This window comes from Boleophthalmus pectinirostris, unplaced genomic scaffold (genome assembly GCF_026225935.1).
Source record: "Boleophthalmus pectinirostris isolate CB_2022bp ecotype Guang Dong unplaced genomic scaffold, ASM2622593v1 HiC_scaffold_23, whole genome shotgun sequence".
NCBI lineage: Eukaryota > Metazoa > Chordata > Actinopteri > Gobiiformes > Gobiidae > Boleophthalmus > Boleophthalmus pectinirostris.
Window position 1 is genome coordinate 37022580 of NW_026571207.1, and position 26507 is coordinate 37049086.

Sequence of the window (26507 nt, forward strand, 5' to 3'; positions counted from 1 at the left end):
CCAGGTACTGCCCAGTGTAGCAGCTCTATATGATTTTATTTTTCTATTTTTATTTTATTTTTTTGTGTGGTTGTATGTGGAGTTTGGTTGTTTAGTGTCACTTTCAAAAAAGCGTGTCACGTCCAGGATTTGAATGTCAGTCATGTGTCAGGACACTGAGGCCTAACCCTGGATCACATTAAACCGGTTCTGCTATAAAGTAAAGAGACATAGTTAGGCTTGAGTTCAACTTCATTTCCTCTGCATAGACATGAGCACTCCTGAAGGCAATCGCTAAAGCAAGACTCCTGTGAATAACAAGCAGAGCAGGATCAGAGCAGAGCTGCAGGAGCACGAGGAGGGAGCACGCATGAGGAGGGAGTGCACTAGGGCTGGGCAAAAATGTAAGCAAATTTTGTATTTCAAAGGTCAGTGATCCGCCTGGCTGTTTTTAAAGGTCCAACGTTACACAAATTAGATTCTTATGAGCTTTAAGCCATGTCATAATGTTGTTCCGTCCTCAAAAACAGAGCTGCAGTTGTGTTTCGTTTCATCCACACGTTTGACTAATCCTTTATTATTAGTCTGTCTACATTTTTAAAGCTCAAAATGCTCTGTTCCGTGTAGTGGTAGTTGCCAAGTAAACAGCTCCTTTTACCCTCCGTTCAGTAGAGATTGGACATTCCAGGGCTAAAATCATCCAAATTTCAGTTTGAGAAACCACAGAACTCATCTTAAATCTCCAGGTGCATTTGTGAAGAAGAAACAACATTATAACATAGATGAGAACACGGTGTAATATGGCGTCTACAGCCTTTGTCAGTAAAAGCGTGTGGTCTGGAGCAGAATGGTATCGATTATGTTTGTTTTGATTAAAGAATTGAATATTGAAAACCATTTATTAAAGCCACAGTGTGTAACTCTGAAATACTAAACGTGTCCTTATTCTGTGGGCGTGCGCTTCAACAAACTGGACTCTTATTTGGCCTCCCCTGGTTTGTCTCCATGGAAATGTTGTTCCTTTCACTATAATCTATAATCTATAATCTATAATCTATAATCTATAATCTATCTCCTTAGAGACTGTTTTATGGTACGGTTTAAACTTTTTATTGTCATGGATTTATGCAGGTGACGTGCTCCAGGTTCAGGATAAAGTGACGGCTCTCTTTGAGTCTTTGGGTGTTTCACATTCAAACCGATACTATACGATAAGATACTATACAATACTATACAATATTATATGATACTATACGATACTATACAATACAATACTATACGATACTATATGATATTATACGATATTATACAATATTATATGATACTATACAATACTATATGATACTATATACAATACTATACGATATTATATGATACTATACAATACTATGAAATACTATACGATACTATATGATACAATACTATACTATACGATACAACACAATACAATACTATACGATACTATATGATACTATAAGATACTATACAACACTATACAATACTTATACGATACTATATGAAACTATACAATAATATACAACACTATACGATACTATATGGTACTATACGATACTATACAATATGATACTATACAAAACTATACGATACTATACAGTACTATACAATACAATACTAGACGATACGATACTATATGGTACAATAAGATACTATACGACACTATAAGATACTATATGATACTGTATAATACTATGAGATACTTTACGATACTATACAATACTATTCGATACTATATTATACTATACGATACTATATGATACTAAAGGTTTTCATTCCGCACTCTTCTGTCTAATTTATGTAATTAATGTCTCTCTCTTTTTTAATTTTAATCTTTAATTTTGTGATGATTATTTATGTTTTTGTTTTTATTTTTAATGTAATGATTTTAATGTATTTCTTATTCTGTAAAGCACTTTGAATTACTTTGTATATGAACTGTTATACAAATAAACTTGCCTTGCCTAGCCTACTATACAATACTATACAATACTATATACTACACAATACAACACAATACAATACAAAACAATACTATACGATACTATATGATACTATATAATACTATAAAATACAATACGATACTATATGGTACTATACAATACAATACTCTACGATACTATGCGATATTATGATACTATACGATACAATACAACACTATACAATACTATACGATACTATAGTTTGCAAACAAAACCAAGTGTTTGACACGACAAGAGACACTTGCATCAGTCTTAAAAACAAACGAATCCCAAGTGCCCATTATTAAAGACAGATTATGCTTCATTTCTGCTTAACGATGATGTAGACGTCCGTTTGACATTTCGTTCATTGAAAATCACAATACTGATCTAAAATGACTTCACAACAGGAAAACTGCACACAACTGACATTTCATCACAGCAAGCACTGGATTTTCATCGACCATATTTGTATTTTGAAAAGAGGGCTACAGAACAGTTTTCTTTTTTTTATATTTGTGTATGACCCCGAGTGAGGACAGAGACATGGGTGGGGTCAGGGGGAGGGGCAGACGCAGTTAAAGATTACTCCAACATGCATGAATCATTATAAATACAACAGTCGGCTAATGATGAACACCATTATAATAATAACAGGGTAAAACAAAAAAGAAAAAAAAAGTCACTTTGAAAGAACACATTCATTCATTTTTGTGTCTTTTAAACATGTTTTTTACCACCTTAGGATTCATATATCACTTTTTTAAATTAAAAATAATCTCCCCATTTGGAAAATATTCATAAATATTTAATAAACTACAAATTTTTAAACTACATTTCAGTTTCCAATGAAGGATTTAGGCATTGGAGCGCCCTCTGCTGTCAGCAGTGTTGGGAAGGTGACTTTTAAAATGTATTCCCCTACAGATTACAGATTACATACCCCAGAATGTAGTTTGTAACGTAATCCATCAAGTTACTTAAAGTGAGTAATGTAATCTGAATACTTTGGATTACTTGATTTGCTGTAGAGAAGCAAAGACTCGGAAATCTTCACATAAGATGTTTTATCAGTTAGAAGAAAATAAAAAGCCCAGACTTTACTGAACTATTGATAGAAGACGAGGAGACACGTCCACACAGCAGGATTAGTCCTGTTAAATCCTGGTTTAGTCCTAGTTTAGACCTGTTTTAGACCTGGTTTTAGACCTGGTTTTAGACCTGGTTTTAGACCTGTTTTAGACCTAGTTTGGACCTGGTTTTGGACCTGGGTTTAGACCTAGTTTAGTCCTGGTTTAGTCCTAGTTTAGATCTAGTTTAGACCTGGTTTTAGACCTGGTTTAGACCTGGTTTTAGACCTAGTTTAGTCCTGATTTAGTCCTAGTTTAGATCTAGTTTAGACCTGGTTTTAGACCTGGTTTAGACCTGGTTTGGACCTGGGTTTAGACCTGTTTTAGACCTGGATTTAGATCTGGGTTTAGACCTGGTTTTAGACCTGGTTTGGACCTGGGTTTAGACCTTGTTGAGACATGATTTTAGACCTGGTTTAGTGTCCAGCAATGAGTGGAATTACCAAAAAAAAAAAAAAAAAAAAAAAGAAAAAAAGGGATATAGCCCAAAATGTGAAAACCAGAAAATACCGCCGTGTAATCCATTTATGTCAACAAAGTAACTGTAATCTAATTACCACTCACTTAAACAGTAACTGTAACTGAATACAGTTACTCATAATTTGTACTCTGATTACGTAACTCTGGTACATGTAATCTGTTACTCCCCAACACTGGCTGTCAGCAACAGGACTTAACAATCAGAAAGTAAACTATTGATGTCCTTATCTCTTGTGAATGCTATGCTCATGGAGCCAAGGAAAGAACATAATTTGACTGCCAAATGAGTCCGGTGATGGTTTATGGCTGTAAAAACTGCACAGGAGAAGTCTGGCATTTTATGTGACGCAGCAAACCTGGCAAAATGTTTAATGTGTTTGAATTCAATGACAGAGACACATACAAAATCAAGGAAGCCGGGTCTCTGGACAGGAAGCAGGGGCCAGGGAGATACGATTTTTGGTTGACTCAGTTTATTATAGATTAAAGGAGCCATATTCCAAGGTGCTGATCTATGTCATGCTTCTCATTGTGTGTTTTGTTTTATTCACACATTTAAACACAAACCCTGCAGATTTAGGCTGAGTTCTTCTCTCAAACAGAAAACACTGAGAGTCGTGTGGTAATACAATGTGCTGTTAAACTCCATTCACCTTTCACATCTGGAATTGCCAATCTCTACTGAACAAAAGCTACAAAACTACTACTATTACTTTTCAAATGTACTCCCCTACAGATTACAGATTACATACCCCAAAATGTAGTTTGTAACATAATCCATTAAATTACTTAAAGTGAGTAATGTAATCTGAATACTTTGGATTACTTGGTTTGCTGTAGAGAAGCAAAGACCAGGAAATCTTCACATAATTTGTTTTGTCTGATAAAAGAAAATAAAAAGCCCAAACTTTACTGAACCAAATTAAAAATATAATTGATAGAAGACGAGGAGACACGTCCACACAGCATGATTTAGTTAAATCCTGTTTGAGACATGGTTTAGACCTGGTTTTAGTTCTGGTTTGGACCTGGTTTTAGACCTGGTTTAGTTCTAGTTTAGACTTAGGTTAGACCTGGTTTTAGCCCTGGTTTTAGCCCTGGTTTTAGTCCTGGTTTAATCCTGGTTTAGACCAGGTTTAGACCTGGTTTTAGCCCTGGTTTAGACCTGGTTTAGTCCTGGTTTAGACCTAGTTTAGACCTGGTTTGGACCTGGTTTTAGACCTGGTTTGGACCTGGATTAGACCTGTGTTTAGACCTGGTTTTAAACCTGGTTTTAGACCTGGTTTAGTGTCCGGCAATGAGTGGAATTACCACAAAAAAAAAAAAAGATATAGCCCAAAATGTGAAAACAGGAAAATCCCTCTGTGTAATCCATTTATTTCAACAAAGTAACTGTAATCTAATTACCACTCACTGAAACAGTAACTGTAACTGAATTAACTGAATACAGTTACTCATAATTTGTACTCTGATTACGTAACTCTGGTACATGTAATCTGTTACTCCCCAACACTGTTCATGACATCACAAAGTGCAACAGAGCATTCTGAGCTTTGGAGATGTAGACAGACTAATAATAAAGAGTTACTCAACTGTGTGAATGATAAAAAACTCCAGGTCTGTTTTTGAGGAGGTAAAAACATTATAACTTGTTTTAACGCTATTAAGAGTCAATTTTGCATAATATAGGACCTTAAAGATAGATCTCTAATCACCAAAGATATATACAAAGATAAGCTCTACAGCCCGTCCTGTGTCTTTAGAGCAGACTAGTGGATCATTATGTTATAATTTGAGCATTTTAAACCCCAATATTGATCTAAAATGAGACCGCTGATTTCAGTTGGAAAAGCTGCTCCTTTTATGGCACATCGTCGTAAACATCATCACAACAAACTAGTGCCGGATGCTGTCGGCCTCGAGTATGGATAAGTGCACATCACACTAGTGCAGGCGTGGCCAATTCTATTTTCCATGGGGCAATAAGAGAAACAGAAAATATTGTGGAAGGCCGGGCCAAAAGGCTTAACTCAATTCTGCATAATATGATTTGTATTTCTTTATAAAAAGCAGTAAAGATCATCGCTGGTCAGAGTGGTAAGAGTTTGTGTAAGAAATGAAAAAGTGAGGCTGCCTTTCAAAAAGAAAAACACATCAATGCAGCTTCAGTCCATGCATGAGGCAAAAGCATAAAATATGTTTATTTTGTAATTCCAAATGAGCTTAAATGGGCCGGTCTGAGTCTGTACAATGTCCAGGGGCCTCATTTATAAAAAACTGCGCAGGAGTTGTCGTAAGTCAGTGCGTACGCCTAGTAGCTACGACAAGGCATGCGCCACGCAAACTCCACATTCAGAAAACCCACCGCACGCACCAAACCACACAATCTTTGCTTTATAAATCCCACCTGCAACTAGAATTTGCGCACGTAAACCCACGTCACGTCACGCCCTCTTCACACGTCCACCTCACCATAAAAGGAGCATGTAAAGTGACTGGTGAATGAGATTCCCCTAAACATGAGCCGATAATCAGTGGGTTTGACTGAGACACGCGGGACAGAGGGAGGAGGACGCTCCACGCAGCACCACGTGATCACGACGACTGTCTATGATGTGTGTGTGGACTGGCCCTGTGTATTTATGCATATACACGTAGATACGTGCACGCGCTGATCTGAATGGTCAAATTATGAGCGCGTGCGAGGGATTCAGATGCGATCCCCTGGAGAGGGAAAGGAGCGAGGGAGGAACACGAGGATACGAGGACACAGATTTAGCATGAAACACATCAGATACAGATGTTATTCTGCCAATGAAAGTCCACACGAAACATCCAAACTGCTGAACCTGTGAGTGTGGGTCTGGGTCTGTGAGTGTGGGTCTGTGTGAGTGTGGGTGGGTGTCTGGGTCGGGACGGGCTCGGGCATTATTCTGTTCTTCACACAGTCAGAGAGCAGCTCTCATGTACAAGAGTTCCCCATTACACAAAAATGTAGGAAAGATTTTGGTTGGGGTCAGGTTCGGGCAGTAGGCTTCGTGTTGTCCGCAGACTCGGGTCACTCTGGCGCTCGGTGCGTAAAGACTAAAGTAAAAGTGTTAAAGTTGCATTCATTAAATCAAAGTCTGGCTCCTGCTGCGTCCAAGGGAAGAGTTTTCTCTCAGGTCGGGTCATTATTTCGTCCTCTGTGTTGGTCACAGACTGTATTCTATAGAAGTCTATGGTCGCGGTGTGGACTGTGGGAGACTCTGCGCTACACCGGGTCTGGGAACGTGGCCACGCTCGTGCACGAGTTTCAAATGTATAAATAATATTGTGGAGAATAATGAGTGGAAAAAACAGCCCTTCTCCGTATTTTGGCGAACCAAACATTTAAATGCGCAAATCAGAAGGTAATTCTTCTATATACGTGGATTTTCTGATCAAACACTTCCTCAAACTCTGTTCACTTCTGCCTCTCTCCACGAGTGTCGCTTTTTCCCCGTGTCTCCAGACTTTGCGTAGAACTTACAGGAGGTCCCGAGTTGGCGTAGAGTTAAACAAAGAGCCACGCCTTAGTCGAGTTTTATAAATACCGCGGTCGGCGTAGGAAGCGCGCACGCACGGATTTTTGCGTAAGCAAGCTTTATAAATGAGGCCCCAAGTCTGCACTCGTGAGTAGTGTATTTAGTTTTTTTCTCATTTGTGCCAAAAAACCACATGACTCTAACAAACTCTACATGTGTATCACTGAAACTGGAGAAGAAAATAAATACGTAACTGTGGGTGTGTACCGGTGGCGGTGAAAACTTGGGTGTATCGGAGCAAAGGCGTCTTGAATACAGGAGAATAAAGATGATTCAAACATGCACAGATCTCCCCCTCCATTCCAAGCGAGTCTTGTGTTTTGTTTTTAAAATCTATGCCAAAATAACCAAGTGACACTGATGAATTCTATATGTGTATCACCCAAACTGGAGAAATAATAGGTCAGTGTGGGTGTGTACCGGTGGCGGTGAAAACGGGGGCATATCGGAGCCGTGGAATCTCCCTCCTCCACTCCAAATACAATCTCAGAGGGACAATGAGAAGAAACAACTATAACATGTTTAAAAGCCCTGAACAGTCCAGTCTGCACAATCAACACTGACAGTCATATATTCAGTGTTGGGAAGGTGACTTTTAAAATGTAATCCCCTACAGATTACAGATTACATACACCAAAATGTAGTTTGTAACGGAATCCATTAAATTACTTAAAGTGAGTAATGTAATCTGAATACTTTGGATTACTTGGTTTGCTGTAGAGAAGCAAAGATGAGGAAATCTTTACATAAGATGTTTGTTTTGTCTGCTAAAAGAAAATAAAAAGCCCAGACTTTACTGAAAAAAATTTAAAATATTATTGATAGAAGATGAGGAGACACGTCCACACAGCAGGATTTACTCTTGTTAAATCCTGTTTTAGACCTGGATTAGACCTGGTTTTAGTCCTGGTTTAGACCTGGTTTAGAACTGGTTTAGACCTGGTTTAGACATGGTTTTAGACCTGGTTTAGACCAGGTTTAGAACTGGTTTAGAACTGGTTTAGACTGGTTTAGACTGGTTTAGACATGGTTTTAGACCTGGTTTAGACCAGGTTTAGAACTGGTTTGGATCTGGGTTTAGACCTAGTTTAGACCTGGTTTTAGACCTGGTTTAGACCTGATTTAGACCATGTTTAGACCTGGTTTAGACCTGGTTTAGATCTGGTTTGGATCTGGTTTAGATCTGGTTTGGACCTGGTTTTAGTCCTGGGTTTAGACCTGGTTTAGACCTGGTTTAGTGTCCGGCAATGAGTGGAATTACCGAAAAAAAAAAAGAAAGGGAATAGCCCAAAATGTGACAACAGGAACATACCGCTGTGTAATCCATTTATTTCAACAAAGTAACTGTAATCCAATTACCACTCACTGAAACAGTAACTGTAACTGAATACAGTTACTCATAATTTGTACTCTGATTACGTAACTCTGGTACATGTAATCTGTTACTCCCCAACACTGCATATATTATATTTTGCTGCTGAAAATAAAACAAAATAGAAAACTGAGATGGGACTACACGAGGAAAAAAAGTGATACATTCGATGAAGATTTTTGTTGCCATGTGGCCCAACCCTAGATTTAGCCAACTGTAAATTTCCAAGACATTTTATACCGTAAGCCGAAAGCAAATAAGTTGTGAAAAGCAGTCGGCCTCCCTTCGCGGCCCCACCCTCGAGCCGATCGCCCCCTCCCCGCCTCCCCTCCTCCTCCTCCTCCCCCCCTTGTGTTGACACCAGCCACTGCGTGTGAGGCTGGCTCTATAAATAAGGAGAACGCGCCCTCCTGTTTCACAATAGCCCTGGCCCGGGAGCGCAGGCAGGAAAACAATGACAGTACAGGGAAGTGAGTCACCCATATACTCAAACACAAAGCCCAGCAAACATGTCCAGAAAGGCCCCACCCACCACATATATACAAACGCACAAACACACGCACATATACAGGGGCTAGTACTGGTCCAAAGTTATTCCTCACTTACCTTAAGCATCCTGAGCATCTTAATTATTTAACATAATGAGTTTGTAAGTACGTTTCACAACTCTCACAGGTCAGTCAGAGCTGTGTTTTGTTGTCATGGTAATGCTGACAACAACTAGTACGAAATTGAATATAGAGGCCCTCCCCATCATGTGTCATTTTCAATACAACCTGAGAAAATTACAAGTGTTTCAGTGCTTTGGGTCAGGAAGGGGATCTGACTGGGGGTCTGCCACTGATACCAATGCACACTATCTTGATTATAAATTGCTTTCTTGACATATTACCTATTTGTATCTAAATCTGCACTGGAACTAGACATGTTTTGCTTAAATATATGGTATAAAAACAGGCAGGGGCTGCAGTACAGATGGTCCCGGTCAAGCAGAAGTAAACAGCAAGGCCAAAAATTCAAGTTAATGCATCTGATATAAAAATGTATTGAACAGATACATATGTACTCTAGTTTATGAAACTGTTGACCTTTTTACTGTACCATTTTTGGTTCTAAAGTTCCATACGTTTTAAACAGACCATGTATGAAACATGGAACAAAAATTATTTCCCAAATTTCAAAGACCTGCAAATCATGTCAATAAATGGATGTATTTCATCATATCTTGTGTTATTCCATCTTTGAAATGTTGATGAAGGTACATCATGTATTTAAAATGATAAAAAATTGCTTTGAAGGACTGACATATTTTATAGAAATAGTTTCCTTTCATTTTGAAGTAATATTAAAGTATTCAGAAGAAAAAAGCGACAAATGATGCAAAATCATGCACCTTCTACCTGCTTAAACAATTTTCCCTCCGTTACTTTTCCCTCCGTTACCATGACCTTTCTTAAGAAAAAATCTCATGAGTCAAAAAGTAAGAGGTTTTTCAACCTAATCTTGTACCATTTGGTAGAAAACTATATGAAGCAAATATTCAAACCAGTTTGTTAAGGATATGTAAGTGAGAGCCACTAGTTATCACTGTTTGGATTTATTGCCCAAAAAGTGCTGCATATTTTATTCCCTCTGTTACCGACATGAGTTTTTTTAATTTTTTGTCAACAACTTGAAAGAATATCACAGGTTTAACTTGACCCTGTTGGAGTGTAACTCTTTCCTACATTCTGATACTTTACTTATTTCAATAGTTCCTCTAGTTTCTGAATAAGAGACATTTGAATGTCAAAAATCTGCCCCCGTTTCCCTCCGTTACCACTTGACCGGACCTAGATATAATGTAGAAGCAGCTCTTAAGGTAGAAACAAGACCACTGTGTATTGTCTCCATCTAATAATAACGTTTTATTGTCCGAGAATCAGAAAATGTGACAGCAAAACTTGGCTCTCGTCTCTGAAAGTTGTGAAAAGTGCAAATGAAGACATCGTGGTGGATAACTAGGATGCTTAAAATGCAGAAGGGAAGTGAGGATTGACATTGGACCAGTGCAAAATGAACCAGTTCTGTTTTTCACATTTTTACGATGGTGAAAATCAGGTCCAGCACCTTTAAAGGTTGTATGGAGGATTTTTTTCAAATTGTCAATGAAAGTGTAAAATACCATTACAGAGACGCAGCAGCCTTGTAATTATGATGACCAAAAAAAAAAAAGAAGAATGAAAATCTATCAACTGTGGACGTAGTGAGGCCAGATAAACATCAGCCAATAGATATTGAGGCTCCCTCATTTTCTATTGGCTGTTAGGTTGTCAATCAAACTCCCTAGTGTAACTGACTCGCCGGAGCGTGGGGATTACGTGGTTTATGCAGTGGTTCTTAGAGGCTTTTTCAAACTGTAGCTTCCTCGCATTTTGCACAAAGTTTGTTGCGACGGCGGACGAGAATCCACAACCAGTTCACCGCAAAAGAAAGTCGGTTTATGAGGTCGCTGAAAGAAGAAGAGAAGGGGAAAAGGAGTGAAGCCAAACTGAGGTGATTCTTGGAGATTCCTTCCAGCGATGGCGCAACTGAAGCAAACGAAGGGTCAAAAAACTGAAGCATCGGGCGCTAAATTACTTCTAGACAGGTCACTTCAACAGTAATTCTGAACACACACTGGCTGTAAACAAGCGTGACTTCTAGAGTAAAGAAGCGGGAGGAGATGTTTCTACTGAGGGAGCTGTGGAGGAGGACGGTGGTGTCCCACATGCACATGAACTGTCGCTGTACTTCTCTTCCCTTAAAAAATCCTCTGTACAACCTTTAACATGACTAAAACATGGCAGTGTAAAAAAAAAGAAAAACAGGAATAATCAGATAGTTGAACATGTTTACATGACATTTGAATAATCTGATAACTCCAGAAATGAGATAACGGTCAGATTGTGTTGTGCGTGTAAACAGCGCAGCGTGCTACTGGACAGGGGTGATGCTTTGAGACGGCATCAAACTGACCGTGCGCTCTGTGCTATTGACAGTGAAAACATGACCTCCTTAAGATAGATCGGGAGGAGTCCAAACACACCCAAATATACACAGACACACACACTGGTGTGTCTAAAGGTCTTACATCCGCTCAGCAGGGTTAAGCATTTATCCACATGTTCTAATGTTCTCTGATAAAAAAAATAAACATGACGGGAGTTTGGTTCTGAGTAATGTTTTTGCAAATTCCCCGAGAAGCACCAAATGCTGTGTATGTTTATCCAGTTCTTCTCAATACTTGCTCCAACTGCTGATGTCATGGAGTGGTGCCTTTCAGATTTAAACCGATTTACACATTATTATTGAAAACATTTACCTGCATTTCCTCTACATTATGTTAAAGAAGATTTTGTGCTTGAGTCTGTTGTATAGTTATTAGCGGTGTAATAGTTCGTATTCGTGCTGAACTGTTTCAGTACGGGACAGTCGGTTCAGTGCAGGGTTCAGCACGAGTGAGTTCGCACAATTTCTGTGTGTTTACATCCGCCACTACATGTGCAGCTACATGGAAGGCTCGGCTATTTAATATTCACGTGGGAACTCGTCCGTGATTGGGGCAGTGTTTCCCACAGCGCTTTATAGTTCGAGCAACTGCCTTCACAACAAATGTCCCTCGCCTTGACTACATCCCTCTAAACCACGTGAATCCTCAGAAAACTATGGTCGTCGTGCCCCGGTCGTGCCTTTCGCCTTTCGCCAGCACGGAATCTCTGCTCCACTTCCCCTTCCAAAGCAGATCTGCACTTACTGCAGACAATGTGGACAAGTTGTTTTTTTCTGGCCAAATATAATGAAAATTGAGTAAAAATTCATCCTGGAACTGTTAGTGCTGCATTTTACTTTCTGAAAAGTTTTGTTGACTGTTTACAAGGAATTATTTTTTTTATAATATTTCACACATTTGTTGCTTATTTGAGAAAATGTTATTGAACTTATTAGTATTACCAAGCAGCACTATGCATTTATTTTATTTTCCCATTTGTATAATGTTAAAACTAATTGTTGGTTTAATAAACACACAAATAAACAACAAGCAAATGAACCAAACTGTGATCTCGTACCGAACCATGATTTTTGTGTACTGTTACACCCCTAATAGTTATAATATACGTCACCATGGATCATTGTTAAATTTTGACATTTTAAATCACAATATTCATTTAAAATAACATAATAAAAGAAACAAGTGAGCTGACATCTGTGTTAGAAAACTGTGGTGCCCAACAGGAGCTGACATCGCAGTAAACCTCATCACAACAAAGCGCCGCCTGCTGTGGGCCTCTTCTATGGAAAACTGCACATCACACTACTGAGTATCGTTTCTTTTTTTTTTTGCTTCATTTGTACCAAAATAACTACAGAGCAATGCCCAATACCCAAAGTTAATAGGAGTTGATCATCAGATGACTCAAAAGATGACTCAAACATGCACAAATCACCCAAATACAAACTGTGGTGAGTAAATGGTGAGGGGAAACAACTATAACATGATTTAAAGCTCTGAAAAGCTGAAACTGCAGAATAGGTTTGCTTTAAAGGCACACTATGTAGCTTTTCTGGTGGAGGGTCTGCCACCTGCTCGTATCCACGGAGATACGACATGTTTTTATTGTATGTGTGAAGCTGATTAAAGCAGACAGAAGGTTGTTAATGGTGTGGAAAACATGTGTCCTACAGCACCTCTGTGTTGAACTAACATGAAGCATGTGCTGCTGTGGAGGGACGAGGGCCTGTCCATCTGCACAGGGACAGTCTCACAACTTCTGCACCACTATGTACGTGTCCACTTTAGGTCACTTTAAGACAGGGACTGTGCAAAATATACATTAAACTTAACTATTTTTAAATTTTTGCTTTTGATAATATTATAGTTGGGTTCGGTCAAGTGGTAACGGAGGGAAACAGGGGCAGATTTTTGACATTCAAATGTCTCTTATTCAGAAACTAGAGGAACTATTGAAATAAGTAAAGTATCAGAATGTAGGAAAGAGTTACACTCCAACAGGGTCAAGTTAAACCTGTGATATTCTTTCAAGTTGTTGACAAAAAATTTTAAAACCCATGTCGGTAACAGAGGGAATGAAATATGCAGCACTTTTTGGGCAATAAATGCAAACAGTGATAACTCTTGGTTCTCACTTCCATATCCTTAACAAACTGGTTTGAATATTTGCTTCATATAGTTTTCTACCATATGGTACAAGATTAGGTTGAAAAACCTCTTACTTTTTGACTAATTTTTATTAAAAAATGTCATGGTAATGGAAGCAAAAGTAACGGAGGGAAAATTGTTCAAGTAAGTAGAAGGTGCAGGATTTTACATCATTTGTCGCTTTTTTCTTACGAAATCTTTAATATTACTTCAAAATGAACTACTATTACTACTATACTATTACTACTAAACTATTTCTATAAAATATGTCAGTCCTTCCAAGCAAATTTTTATCATTTTAAATACTTTTTTTTTTTTTTTTTTTAAATCATGTACCTTCATCAACAGTTCAAAGATGGAATAACACAAGATATGATGAAATACATCCATTTATTGACATGATTTGCAGGTCTTTGAAATTTGGGAAATAATTTGTGTTCCATGTTTCATTCATGGTCTGTTTAAAACATATGTAACTTTAGAATCAAAAATGGTACAGAAAAAAGGTCAACAGTTTCATAAACTAGAGTACATATGTATCTGTTCAATACATTTTTATATCAGATGCATTAACTTGAATTTTTGGCCTTGCTGTTTACTTCTACTTGACCGAGCCCAGTTGTTTCCCTCTCTCACTGACTGAGTTGAAGTTGTATGTGGTGCATGTTTGAGTAAATTTGACTTGCTTATTTTGCCAATATCTTACCAATCAACTTATTTTCGCTGCTATCAAGTGTTTATAAAATCCCTCAGTTGTCCAGGTACGATCTATGGTAAAGGAAATTAAGTTCTGTCTGACACAAGTTCTTTTTGATTGAGCTTATCCCAGCTATTGATACACGCCCACTGATCTCTACATACTTTTCTATATTTACATAATTTGATTTTCTCAATCAGTGATACACGTCGAATTCCGCAACACTGTGTATTCATTTTGGTACAAATGAAAAAAAAATCTGCAGCTATCCACAGGAGGACTTCATGGCACTTTGTTTTGACGGCATTTACAGCAACATCAGCTCCGATTGGGCAGACTTGTTTCTTTTATTAAGTTAAGTTATTTTACATGAATATAGCGATTTATAATGTGCAAATTAAAACATGATCCACAGGAGACATAGATTATCACTATAGAGCAGACACAAGCATAATATGTCTTCATTCACAGAGAGATGCATGGTACCAGCTTGTAGCACTAGTGCTTGTTTCCTCCTGTAGCCCCAGAGCAGGCTCATGTGCCTATGTGTTACCAAAGTGTCCCAGTGCTCACACTCTGTTTTGTGTGTGTGTGTGTGTGTGTGTGTGTGTGTGTGTGTGTGTGTGTGTGTGTGTGTGTGTGTGTGTGTGTGTGTGTGTATGTGTTACCTGAGGACATGCAGTGGGCAGCTGCACGAGCGCTTCTCCTGGAGCCAGTCCAGGAAGGCCCTGACCCGCTCCGACAGGGGAGTGTCCAGCTCCGGAATGTGGTTCTGACGACAGACAGGAGCAGAGGGCAGACAGGGGCAGACAGGAGCAGACAGGAGAAGACAGGAGCAGACAGGAGCAGACAGGAGAAGAGAGCAGATTGAGCATCAAACAGGGAAGCAGCCGTTTAAACAGAGGGCAGGCCACGGCTACAACATCAGAGGGGGCAACCACATGTGGAATACGGTTGGTTGCTTCATACTAGAAAAAGTAACATTAACAGGACAAAATCTGAGCTTTCCTGGACAGTTTTTGTATGATTTTGAGCTTTATCAGAATGTATTTAACACCTCATACTAAGATAAAGAAAGTATCTATTGCAACATAGTTTGAAAATGTACTATCGACACTGATCCTACAGTACATTATGTCACACTGAAAAAAGGTTCACATTTGAATGTAGTTCAACAGGAAATGTTTGTCTCTAAATGTCACGTCAAAGCCTGTACAGTGGTGAGGCACTAGTGCAGTGTGAAATGTTCCAGTCTCATCTTGGACTCACATGTCTGTTTCACTGCCACATAATGAGTGTGATCACACTTTACTGTAGCCTCTGCAGCCAGCACTGAGCACACCACAGAGGACTGAGCGCACCACAGAGGACTGAGCGCACCACAGAGGACTGAGCGCACCACAGAGGACTGAGCGCACCACAGAGGACTGAGCGCACCACAGAGGACTGAGCCTGGAGGGGACAGTACCAGGGCTGTAGGCTGTTATTTAGTAGTATGTGTAGGCCTGTCACAATAATATTAATACTATCTCAAATTATTGTTCAATACATACAAGCTGGAACTACATATTTTGGGGCTGGATATTTATTGTGTGAACAATTTCTTTGCACTAGTGGGGAGACTTTTGCCATTTTGATGTAATAAGGTCAAATTTGAGCTATAGAGTGAGAATAAATATATTCTATGGCTAACTAGAAAAGCAGTCAGAGAGCGCAGACCTCCGCCAAGGACTACCCCCATTTTTTATATAAATTGCGATAAAATCAGTCTTCTGGATCAGATCCGGATCAGCCTTTGGAATATGAAAGAGGATCCCATTGTCCATCCCTGAGTCAAATTTCATGAGGTTTGGTCAATAATTAACCGAGATATTGAGAAACAAAATTTTTGGCCCCATTTACCACAATGTTAACTAAAATTTCAAAGTGATCCAGAATCCAGGATTTCTTCCGGATCACCCCCAAAATGAAATCAGTTCTTCCTTTTCACATTTCCAACAAATCCTGAAAATTTCATCAAAATCGGTCCATAACTTTTTGAGTTATGTTGCTAACAGACAAACAAACAAACAAACAAACAAACAGACAAACAGACAAACGCCGGCAAAAACATAACCTCCTTGGCGGAGGTAATTATTGGGTAATTCTGCTATTTATTTGTTGTAGCTCAGGCCTTTTAATGATACTACACATTTAAAAATATACTAACTGGGATTAGCTTGCTTTACTGTGTTTGTGTCAGTGGCATAAAGCAGTTTCAATATAATCATTTATCACAATTTATCTTTGTTGTGCAGGGATCTCCAACCTTTTGTCCGGTGAGCTATCTTTACAAAATGAAAATGCCGGAGAGCAACATGTAAGGGCAAACCTTACATGTTGTACAGTTAGATGCCTAAAAAACATTAAACCATTCTCCATTTATTGCACTTTTTGTAATATAAAAGACATTATACAACACATTTTGAAGCACGATATGTTTATGCGCCCAGCTCTGAGACGTGCACTGCTCAGAGCTGTGTATGTCCACTCCTCTGAGGTCCTGCTCTGAGTCTGAGTCTACCTCATGTTATAACGTGTGGCTCTTTACTCATCGTCATTTATACATTTCTGACACAAGTGTGGTTCTATTAGCAATTACTGCTGGAAAGTTTTAGTACTAATGGTAATTTACTAGACCCGTCATTGCACCTATTGAGTTTTTTGGCCTTTAGACTGGGACTAGAGCGCTCCGACAGTTTTTGGGGCAAAGACTATTTAAATGTGGTTGTTTAGGGCACTTGCAGCTCTCTGTGCATGTGTCTGTAGTGAGTGCAGTCTGCTTGTGTGAGCTACAGCTGATGTACAGTGGGCTCACCATGTTGGGGGGTAAGGAGGCGTGGTCCGACACTCCCAGTACGTCCCGCAGGAACATGTCCGAGCACGAGCGGCCCACCCACACGTACAGGACCTGCACACACATGGGTTAGGGTTTGAAATTACACCGATTTAAGCACACAGTATGAGCAGAGGTACTCACAAAGCCGCAATCCAGGAGGAAGGCCCCGTCCCGACTCAGCCTCTCTGCAGACAGGTGCAGGAGCTGTGGCTGAGGGACTATGGTGTCATTCAGGTGGAGCGCCCCCTGCAGCCAGCACAAAAAAAGCTGTTTTATTAGACTGAAAAGAGCTCATGATAGAATAGTGTTTTTTTTAGAACACTCCTGTTGTAGACGGTGATATGAAAGTTGAGTATTGTTCATTTTAAAGACGCAGATGCTAAAAACACTAATAACGAAGCTACATGAATGCAATGCCATACTGTGGAGAGCAGGGTATGTGGTCTGAGTGCTGGGCAGGGGCAGAGGGGTACCTGGTGGGCAGGGGGGTACCTTGTCTGAGAGGTGGGCAGGGGCAGAGGGGCACCTGGTCTGAGCGCTGGGCAGGGGCAGAGGGGTATGTGGTCAGAGAGGTAGGCAGAGGCAGAGGGGTACCTGGTCTGAGATGGTGTCCAGTCTGTAGAGGTCTGGGTGCAGCATCCTGAGGAGCTGTGGAAGAGGCTCAGTCTTAAACTGGCACATAGCGAAGACACGCTCATCCAGGCGGGTACTGGTGCCCGTCCTCAAAGCTTTCTGTGGAGCAAGAGACACGTGTTTAAAGGTCCTATACTACACAAAACTGACTCTTGTGAGCTTCAAGTCATGTTAGAATGTTACCTCTTCAGAAACAGACCTGGAGTTGTGTTTTGTTTTATTTACACGTGTTTGAGTAACTCTCAAACATGTAGCCCGTCTTATGATGTCATGAAGTGGCAGTTTTAAATGATCCAAATGATTCTAGTGAAGGTGTATGGAGCGGAGCACTTCCTGTATTCCCACAGGCCATCACAAGATGTAACATTTATCATTACCATATTTTACTACACCATTATTATTATTATTATTATTATTATTATTATTATTATTATTATTATTATTATTATTATTATTATTATTTCTTTTTGTTATTATAACTATTCCTTACATGGCTGGTGTTTCTGAAAAACTACAGAGGATCTTCAGACAACATGAGATTCTGGTCTATTTCAAACCTACGAACATTCTAAGACACAAACTGGTCCAACCCAAAGGACAAAACACCGAGGCACAAACAAAGCAATGTGCTCTACTCCATTCAGTGCAGTGAAGACTGCAGTGAACACTACATTGGAGAAACTTGACAGCTACTTCACAAGAGGATGAACCAACACAGACGAGAGAGCAGCAGTGGACCTCAGTCTGCTGTACATCTCCACTTAAAAGCCACAGGCCACTCATTTGAGGACAGCGAGGTTCAGATTTTAGTCAGAGAAAAGAATTGGTTTGAGAGGAGAGTAAAAGAAGCCATTTTTGTCAAGAAAGAGAATCCTTCTTTAAACAGAAATGGAGACACAGACACCATCTATCTCCTATTTACAACTCCATCCTCAAACCTAAATCAAAACAAACAGGAGAAAAACAGGTGTAGTCAGGTCAGGTCCAGCACCAATTATTGCCATGAATTGTTCTGCTAAATAGACCTCACACCCTGCACAGGTCAACAGGCTGAACTAATGAACAGAAACTGTAAACAAGTGTGTGTTAGTTTCAGTGTAGTGAGCTGCGAAACGTCTTCAACCAAACTAACTTTTGTCCAGTCGACAAACTGAATTTTCTCCTCGCCATAAAATATTGTGCTGTGTGAGCTAGTGTGTCACAATGATTTCCCTTGTGGATCAATACAGTTTGTCTAAGTCTAACAGTGTTTTCTGTTTGAGAGAACTGAGAACTCATAACATAGATGAGAAATTTGTATATTTATAGAAATAAACATGACCCTTTAAATGGAGCGCACATGTAAGATTTGTATTCATTATTCAAATGTACAGTATTTAACCTTCTGGTGGTGAAACGTCACCTGCATGATCCAGATGTTTTATGCCAAGCTATAGACTGTTTTAGCCAAAGGAACAACATTTCCATGGAAACACGCACAAAGAGGGGCTCCTTCAGGCCAAAGAGTCAGGTTTATGGAGATGCAAGCTTGCTCTCTAGCTGCCCTGTCATAATCAGTACATGTACAAATCAAATATTGTGTTTAGTGATGAAAATATTTGTAACGTAGATGTATTCATAATGTTTCAATCAGAAAGCAGACTGAGCTCCACACGTTGGTTTCCAGATCATTCGTCTAAGAACCAGTGTGCAATAAAAAGGCTCTCTGTGATATGATGTGTCCTCAGAATGAGACAGATAATGGATTCATTGTTCTGCCACTTTATACAAGGAGGAGCACGGGTTACGCATTACCTTTAATACAGCAAGAGTTTAGAACTGAAAATGTTGAAATGTATTTGTTATATAATACTTTTATTGGCAGAGATAACATGATTTAAGTCATGGTGAGGTAAGGTTATGGTTTATTTTAATAAACCTTTTGACAAAATGTATTTTCTGCATTTGAACCATACTTCACCCAGGAGCAGTGGGACCCACCTCTAGATCTTGAGCAAGTTTTGGTCAGGTCTATTTTACCTGGAAGATTTGCCCTATTGTGCAGGTTTTGGGTTGTTGTGGGTCCAGAACCCCATTCTTGCTGTGAGGTGTGAGAACTAACCACTCTAAACGGTTAATAACCAACAGCTCAAACAACAAACATTGATTTTCGGCCACACCAGTGAGATCAGATATCAGCTAAAGAATTCCCTACAGCATCGTCTGTAGTTGTGTTTACTTTTCAACAGAAGCGTACGGCGTGTGAGCACCTGTTTGAGCAGAGCCAGGATGTACAGAGGGAAGAGTCTCATGGACGAGGGCAGCACCAGTCCGCTCTGCTGCAGGTTGGACACGCTGCTCCTGTACGCCCCCACCAGGTCCACCACCGCGTTCACCAGGGCGTCCCGGGCGTCCGACAGCCCCGAAGACACTGACCGGTCGATGGCTGTGAGCACAGGGGTGAGGCGAACAGAGGAGAGAGAGGGCAGTTAGGGCTGGGAAATGACATTTAAACTGATACTTTGCTACTGATGTCATCGTGGGGGGATGCTAACATGAGGCACGGCTCAGTCTGAAGCTCTGTTACGTTAGTCTGTAGACATCTGTGGTGTCTTATGTCTTATTTCTTATGGTGCAGAACAGTTAAACATGGATGATCACATTGAAGCTTTAATGGTGACATTTCTGAATGTCAGTATTCTAGTGGAGAGTAAATTTCCATGACAACGCTGGCGGTTTGTGTCCAACAAGGCACTCTGAAAAACATGACATACTATCTTCTATGTCTATCATTTATATGGAAAATCTCAGACTTTAATGGGACAGTTGTTGTGCCTTGTATGTACCATTATGTTCGGGTGACGACATTTCCGTTTGTGAAAACCCGGACACCTTACCAGGGCTGGGGGTGGAGCCTCGACACTGAGCTACTCTCACCTCTCAACCTGTGCACATGGCCTCCCACTTGTCCCGACCGGGCTGGAAATCGGGGAATTTCTTGTACAAGTCAACGTTAAATGCACATTTGCGCTTCGGCACATTGCAGACTGACCGACTGTTTGTGTCTGCTCACTTCTTCTGAGTCAGAGAGAACTACAAGAGCCGCTCAGTTTAATGGCCCCAATGAATGGTAATGAAAACCCGGACATTTGCATCACTTTAAAAATAAATAAATAAACAGACGTCCCAGGACAGGACGCAAAAAACAGACATGCCTGGGGAAAAACGGATGTTTGGTCACCCTACATTATGTCATTTATTTTTTATTTATTTCTTTCAGTTATCAGACCATCTAAAAAGCAGTGATCATGCATAGTTTCTGGTCAGAACTCAGAAGCTAAGCAGGGCCGGTGTTCTGTCGAAATGGGCTGCCCCGTTAAAATGAGCTACCAGCAGCCTAAATCGACAGTGACGTCTAATGATTCACACTATCCTGTTGAAATAAGCGACCTTACGTTTTTCAGTTTACAGCTGTATAGATCCAATAAAGTTTACAGCATATTTCTTTGGATTCGAGACGCAAGTTTGATGCTGTTTGCACACGGTGATCACACTTTATACCTTAGTTATGTCAAATTTAAACTCATTTTTATGAATATGCATAGGTAGTTCATTTGGACAGTTGTATTCTGCTCAAACAGGGCTCCGAGCAAAGGGAGCACATATCCACAGGACAATTTATCCATCAAATAATGTCCCACTGTACAATCAACATTATTTACTCATTTAGATGAATTTGGTCCAAGCTCATTTCCACAGGATGATATCTTCTATCAAATAAGACTGCCACTATAGAAGAGAAGGAAATACACTGAAACACTGAAATCTTTATATGAAACATTGTTAAATATATCATATTTAAGGCTAATATCACAGGCTACAGTGTGTGTGCCCTGATATTTTTATACAACACCTTTAAACAAAGTTACACGGTTTTCTACACGTGGAATCAAAATAAAATATGTTGTAATGAAAATGATACAGATAAAGTCAAATATTGAATCCAAACTATTCAATCATCTAACGTAGGTTTTCTGACGCAAATCTAACACACACATGTCGATGTTTAACTCAACAAACATACAATAAAACCATAACATTTTTAAAATGTGAGTTAATGTTACTCCACTTCTGCTTCAGTAGCTCAAATCAACAGCATTGAAACTCTAACAGCGCTTTGGGGGTTGTGCGCATGTGCAGTAGTGCTAAGGGAGCTCAAATCGATATCGGGTCTGGCTAGAACTTGGATGGGAGCTGCGTCCATAGGAAAGACATTTCACCCACATTGTCTAATAAGAAAGCGGTGTGTGTGTGTGTGTGTGTGTGTGTGTGTGTGTGTGATGTGTGTGTGTGTGTGTGTGTGTGTGTGTGATGGTGTGTGTGTGTGTGTGTGTGTGTGTGTGTGTGTGTGGCAGCCTCACTTCTGTCATTCTACACTAGTGTCAGTACTGGTGATAATGGCAGATCGACACAGATAGAGGTATTGGTCGATAAAGAAAACTTTGCTGATATTTGGCACTGATATTTTTTTCTGTGTGACCATGTGTCAACTCCAGAGTGTCCTCAGAGCATCAGTGTTGGAGCCACTTTATATTTATGTAAGAAAGTATTAATTTGATGAATTTTATATAATATTAAAATGCATTTTTCTTTATTATTATAGAATTTTTATTGTAGATTTTCTGATCTCCCCTCCCCTCCTCCTGCAGTCAGGTATATCTTGTCACCTGTAGCAGCAGGGTGGGGAAGACAGTGCCAGCAGAGAGGAGAAGATACTATTTTGTGACCACACTATATCGAAAAGAAAGTCAACTACAGAGAATATATATATATATTTTTTTGTTCTTTAAAATAAATAGATAAATGGATCTGGATCTCTGCGAGTGCTTATTTTCTTACGTGAGTCACAAACCTCCTCAAACAAAAAGGGCACAACAATCAGATTTCAGAATATGAATTTTACAAAAGCAACACGTTAATTTGCAAACTTCACATATTTCAAACTTCATGTATTCGTTAGATACATTTGCTCTATACTGTAGATTTTAAAAGCTTAATATTGATTCCTGGCAACAACAGTATGGGCAGCAGCTCAAAAAATCCATATGGGACCATCCGTAGCCCTGACATACATAAATAATGAGGACATAGCCTTACCCATGTTGGCCAGGAGGCAGGTGACGGCCTGGACATCAGCCCCCGCGTACACGTCACTCAGCTGGGTGACCACAGGCAGACACAGGGTGTGCACCCGGATCCTCCGCTTCCCTGTCACACAGAGCAGAGGAACAGAGCTGAGAGGAGCTGAGAAGAGAGGAGCAGAGGAGCAGAGCTGAGAGGTGCAGAGGAGAGAGAGGAGTAGAGGAGAGAGGAAAGAGAGAGGAGCAGAGCTGAGAGGGGCAGAGGAGAGAGAGGAGTAGAGGAGAGAGGACCAGAGGAGCAGAGCTGAGAGAGTGCAAAGGAGAGAGAGGAGTAGAGGAGAGAGGAAAGAGGAGAGAGGAGCAGAGGAGCAGAGAGAGGTGCAGAGGAGAGAGAGGAGTAGGAAGGAGAGAAAGAGGAGAAAGAGGAGAGAGAGGAGAGAGGAGAGAGGAGCAGAGGAGAGAGGAGAGAGGAGAGAGGAGCAGAGGAGAGAGGAGAGAGGAGCAGAGGACCAGAGCTGAGAGGGGCAGAGGAGAGAGAGGAGTAGAGGAGAGAGGAAAGAGGAGAGAGCAGCAGAGTAGAGAGGAGAGAGGAGCAGAGGAGAGAGGAGAGAGGAGCAGAGGAGAGAGGAGACAGGAGAGAGGAGAGAGAGAGAGGAGAGAGGAGAGAGAGGAGAGAGGAGCAGAGGAGACAGGGAGCAGAGGAGAGAGGAGAGGAGAGAGGAGCAGAGGAGAGAGGAGCAGAGCTGACAGAGGAGCAGAGGAGAGAAGGATAGAGGAGAGAGAGAGAGGAGAGGAGAGAGGAAAGAAGAGAGGAGAGAGGACAGAGGAGAGAGGACAGAGGAGAGAGGAGAGAGAGAGGAGTAGAGCTGACAGGAGCAGAGGAGAGAGGAAAGAGGAGAGAGGAGAGAGGAGAGAGGAGAGAGGACAGAGGAAAGAGAAAAGAGGAGAGAGGAGCAGAGGAGAGAGGACAGAGGAAAGAGGAGAGAGGAGAGAGGAAAGAGGAGCAGAGGAGAGAGGAAAGAGGACAGAGGAGAGAGGAAAGAAGATAGAGGAGAGAGGAGAGAGGACAGAGGAGAGAGGAGAGAGGAGTAGAGCTGACAGGAGCAGAGGAGAAAAGATAGAGGAGAGAGGAGCAGAGGAGAGAGGAGAGAGGAGCAGAGGAGAGAGGAGAGAGGAGCAGAGGAGCAGAGCTGAGACAGGCTGGACTGGACTCACTTTACTCACCCACAAGGATTTTAGTAGCTCACAATTACAATATAAAAAGTGTTCATAACAGGGATTGTTGTGATTATTCACGTGACAATACCATCAGAAGAGCTACGAAAAATAATAACAGTGGCAATTTTCAAAGCAAAATAAACTAAATTCAGTATAGAAAGATAGATGATAGATGTAGTACATGCCCTGATGACGGCCAAAACATGTCAGCGTTTTTAAATAATTACTATGAAATAATAAAGGCCTTTAATATTTGTGCCTTAGCCCTTTTTGCTTCCTAACAAGTACAGTTTAATTTTATTTTTATTCATTTTTTATCTGGTTCGTGATTTCACATTAACTTTATTGCTGGTTACATATTGGAGAAGTGGAGCTCTATTACAATGGGAACGAAAACATGAAAAATTTGACGGTTGTTTTGTTACAGTGTAATGAATTGTCAGTAACATCTCTTCTTTTCACAGATATCCCCAGTTCAAAACATCAAAAATCAAATCAGACCAAACTAATTCCAAGAAGAGGTGTGTGTACCTTTACTGGAGGTGTAGAGCAGAGCGGCCTGAAAACACGCCAGAGACGAGTCCGCCAGAGAGTCCTCTATGGACATCTGCACTGCCAGGGCGGAGTCCGGGTTCACATTGGCCAGGGACAGCAGGTCCGTGGAACGCACAAAGAAGTTCCCATGGAATGTGTGGATGGATAAACCTGCAAGACACCAGGTCACACATTTGATCATGACACCGGCTGATAATGGACACAATATCTGAAATGTAAACATAAGATTAGTCCGATGAGGTTCATTTGGTCTTCTGAAATTTATGTTATTCATTTCTTTTTTCAGACCAAGAGTTTGTTTTCATACCTGACAGTTTCGACTGCTCACTAGTGCTCTTCCTCAGAGTCACGTGATGTTGCCGTGACATGCCCGGTCAGATGATTTAAACAGGTTTCAGCGCTGTCTTCCTACCGGAGGAGGCAGGACGACAGCAGCACCTGCAGTCCCACTTCCTCAGGACAGTATCCCAGGTGTGAGAGTAAATATATCACCCTATGGGCACGTTTCCGTATTTTTCCGTATTGCCTCTTTAATCCAGCAACGATGTTTGTTTTCCTCTGTCCCAGTGATGTTTGCTCGTCCCAGTCCAGAATGTGCTTCTCTCTTTTACAGTGGTCAGAAATGACCGATTTGAGTTGTTCCTGTCCTGCTTTGTGTTTTGTTGCTGGCACCAAAACCTGATAAATCATCTGACCGGACACGTCACAGCAACATCGCGTGACCACTCTGAGGAAGAGCACTAGTGAGCAGTCGAAACTGTCAGGTATGAAAACAAACCCACGGTCTGAAAAAAGAACCTAATAATGTAAACATAAGACTGCCTGAAGAGGAGATATTATGAAGTGACCATATGAAAAGAGCAGAGGATACAGAGGTCAGATACACAGTAACTCACATTTTACTTACTAGGAACTTTCTGATCAAATTATATTTCTTGAATAATGAATATGACATTACTTAGATGAAACTCTCCAGAAGGATTAGCTTGAAGGTAGCAGCAAGCCACAGTGGTGTGTACTTTTACTGCAGTGGCGTGTATTGTGTACTTTTATTGCGGTAGAGTGTATTGTGTACTTTTATGGCAGTAGTGTGTGGTGTGTACTTTTCCTGCAGTAGTGTGTGGTGTGTACTTTTCCTGCAGTAGCGTGTATTGTGTACTTTGACTGCAGTAGCGTGTATTGTGTACTTTTATTGCAGTAGAGTATAGTGTGTACTTTCCTGCAGTAGTGTGTGATTTGTATGTTTACTGCAGTAGTTTTTGGTGTGTACTTTTCCTGCAGTAGTTTGTGGTGAGTACTTTTCCTGTAGTAGCGTGTATTGTGTACTGTTACTGCAGTAGCTTGTAGTGTGTACTTTTCCTGCAGTAGCATGTGGTGTGTTCTTTTCCTGCAGTAGCGTGTATTGTGTACTGTTACTGCAGTAGTTTGTGATTTGTACTTTTCCTGAAGTAGTTTGTGGTGTGTACTTTTACTGCAGTAGTTTGTGGTGTGTACTTTTACTGCAGTAGTTTGTGGTGTGTACTTTTACTGCAGTAGTTTGTGGTGTGTACTTTTACTACAGTAATGTGTGGTGTGTACTTGTACTGCAGTAGTTTGTGGTGTGTACTTTTATTGCAGTAGTTTGTGGTGTGTACTTTTATTGCAGTAGTTTGTGGCGTGTACTTTTATTGCAGTAGTTTGTGGCGTGTACTTTTATTGCAGTAGTTTTGTGGTGTCTTTTTATT

General features: G+C 40.4%; 1 protein-coding gene across 2 annotated transcripts in view; it reads right to left on the minus strand.

Annotated features, from left to right (window-relative positions):
* The window catches only part of sec24b (SEC24 homolog B, COPII coat complex component), a 46056-nt gene that overhangs the window by 5877 nt on the left and 13672 nt on the right, over positions 1 to 26507 (minus strand). The window contains exons 17-23 of one of the 2 annotated variants that reach the window (XM_055159358.1): positions 24760 to 24933; positions 23027 to 23137; positions 20140 to 20315; positions 17852 to 17989; positions 17399 to 17503; positions 17237 to 17329; positions 15048 to 15151 (exon numbers count right to left, since the gene is read on the minus strand). In XM_055159358.1, the coding sequence (XP_055015333.1) occupies positions 15048 to 15151; positions 17237 to 17329; positions 17399 to 17503; positions 17852 to 17989; positions 20140 to 20315; positions 23027 to 23137; positions 24760 to 24933 (901 nt within the window). The remainder of the gene's footprint in view (positions 1 to 15047; positions 15152 to 17236; positions 17330 to 17398; positions 17504 to 17851; positions 17990 to 20139; positions 20316 to 23026; positions 23138 to 24759; positions 24934 to 26507) is intronic. The other variant, XM_055159359.1, reaches the window with a different exon arrangement.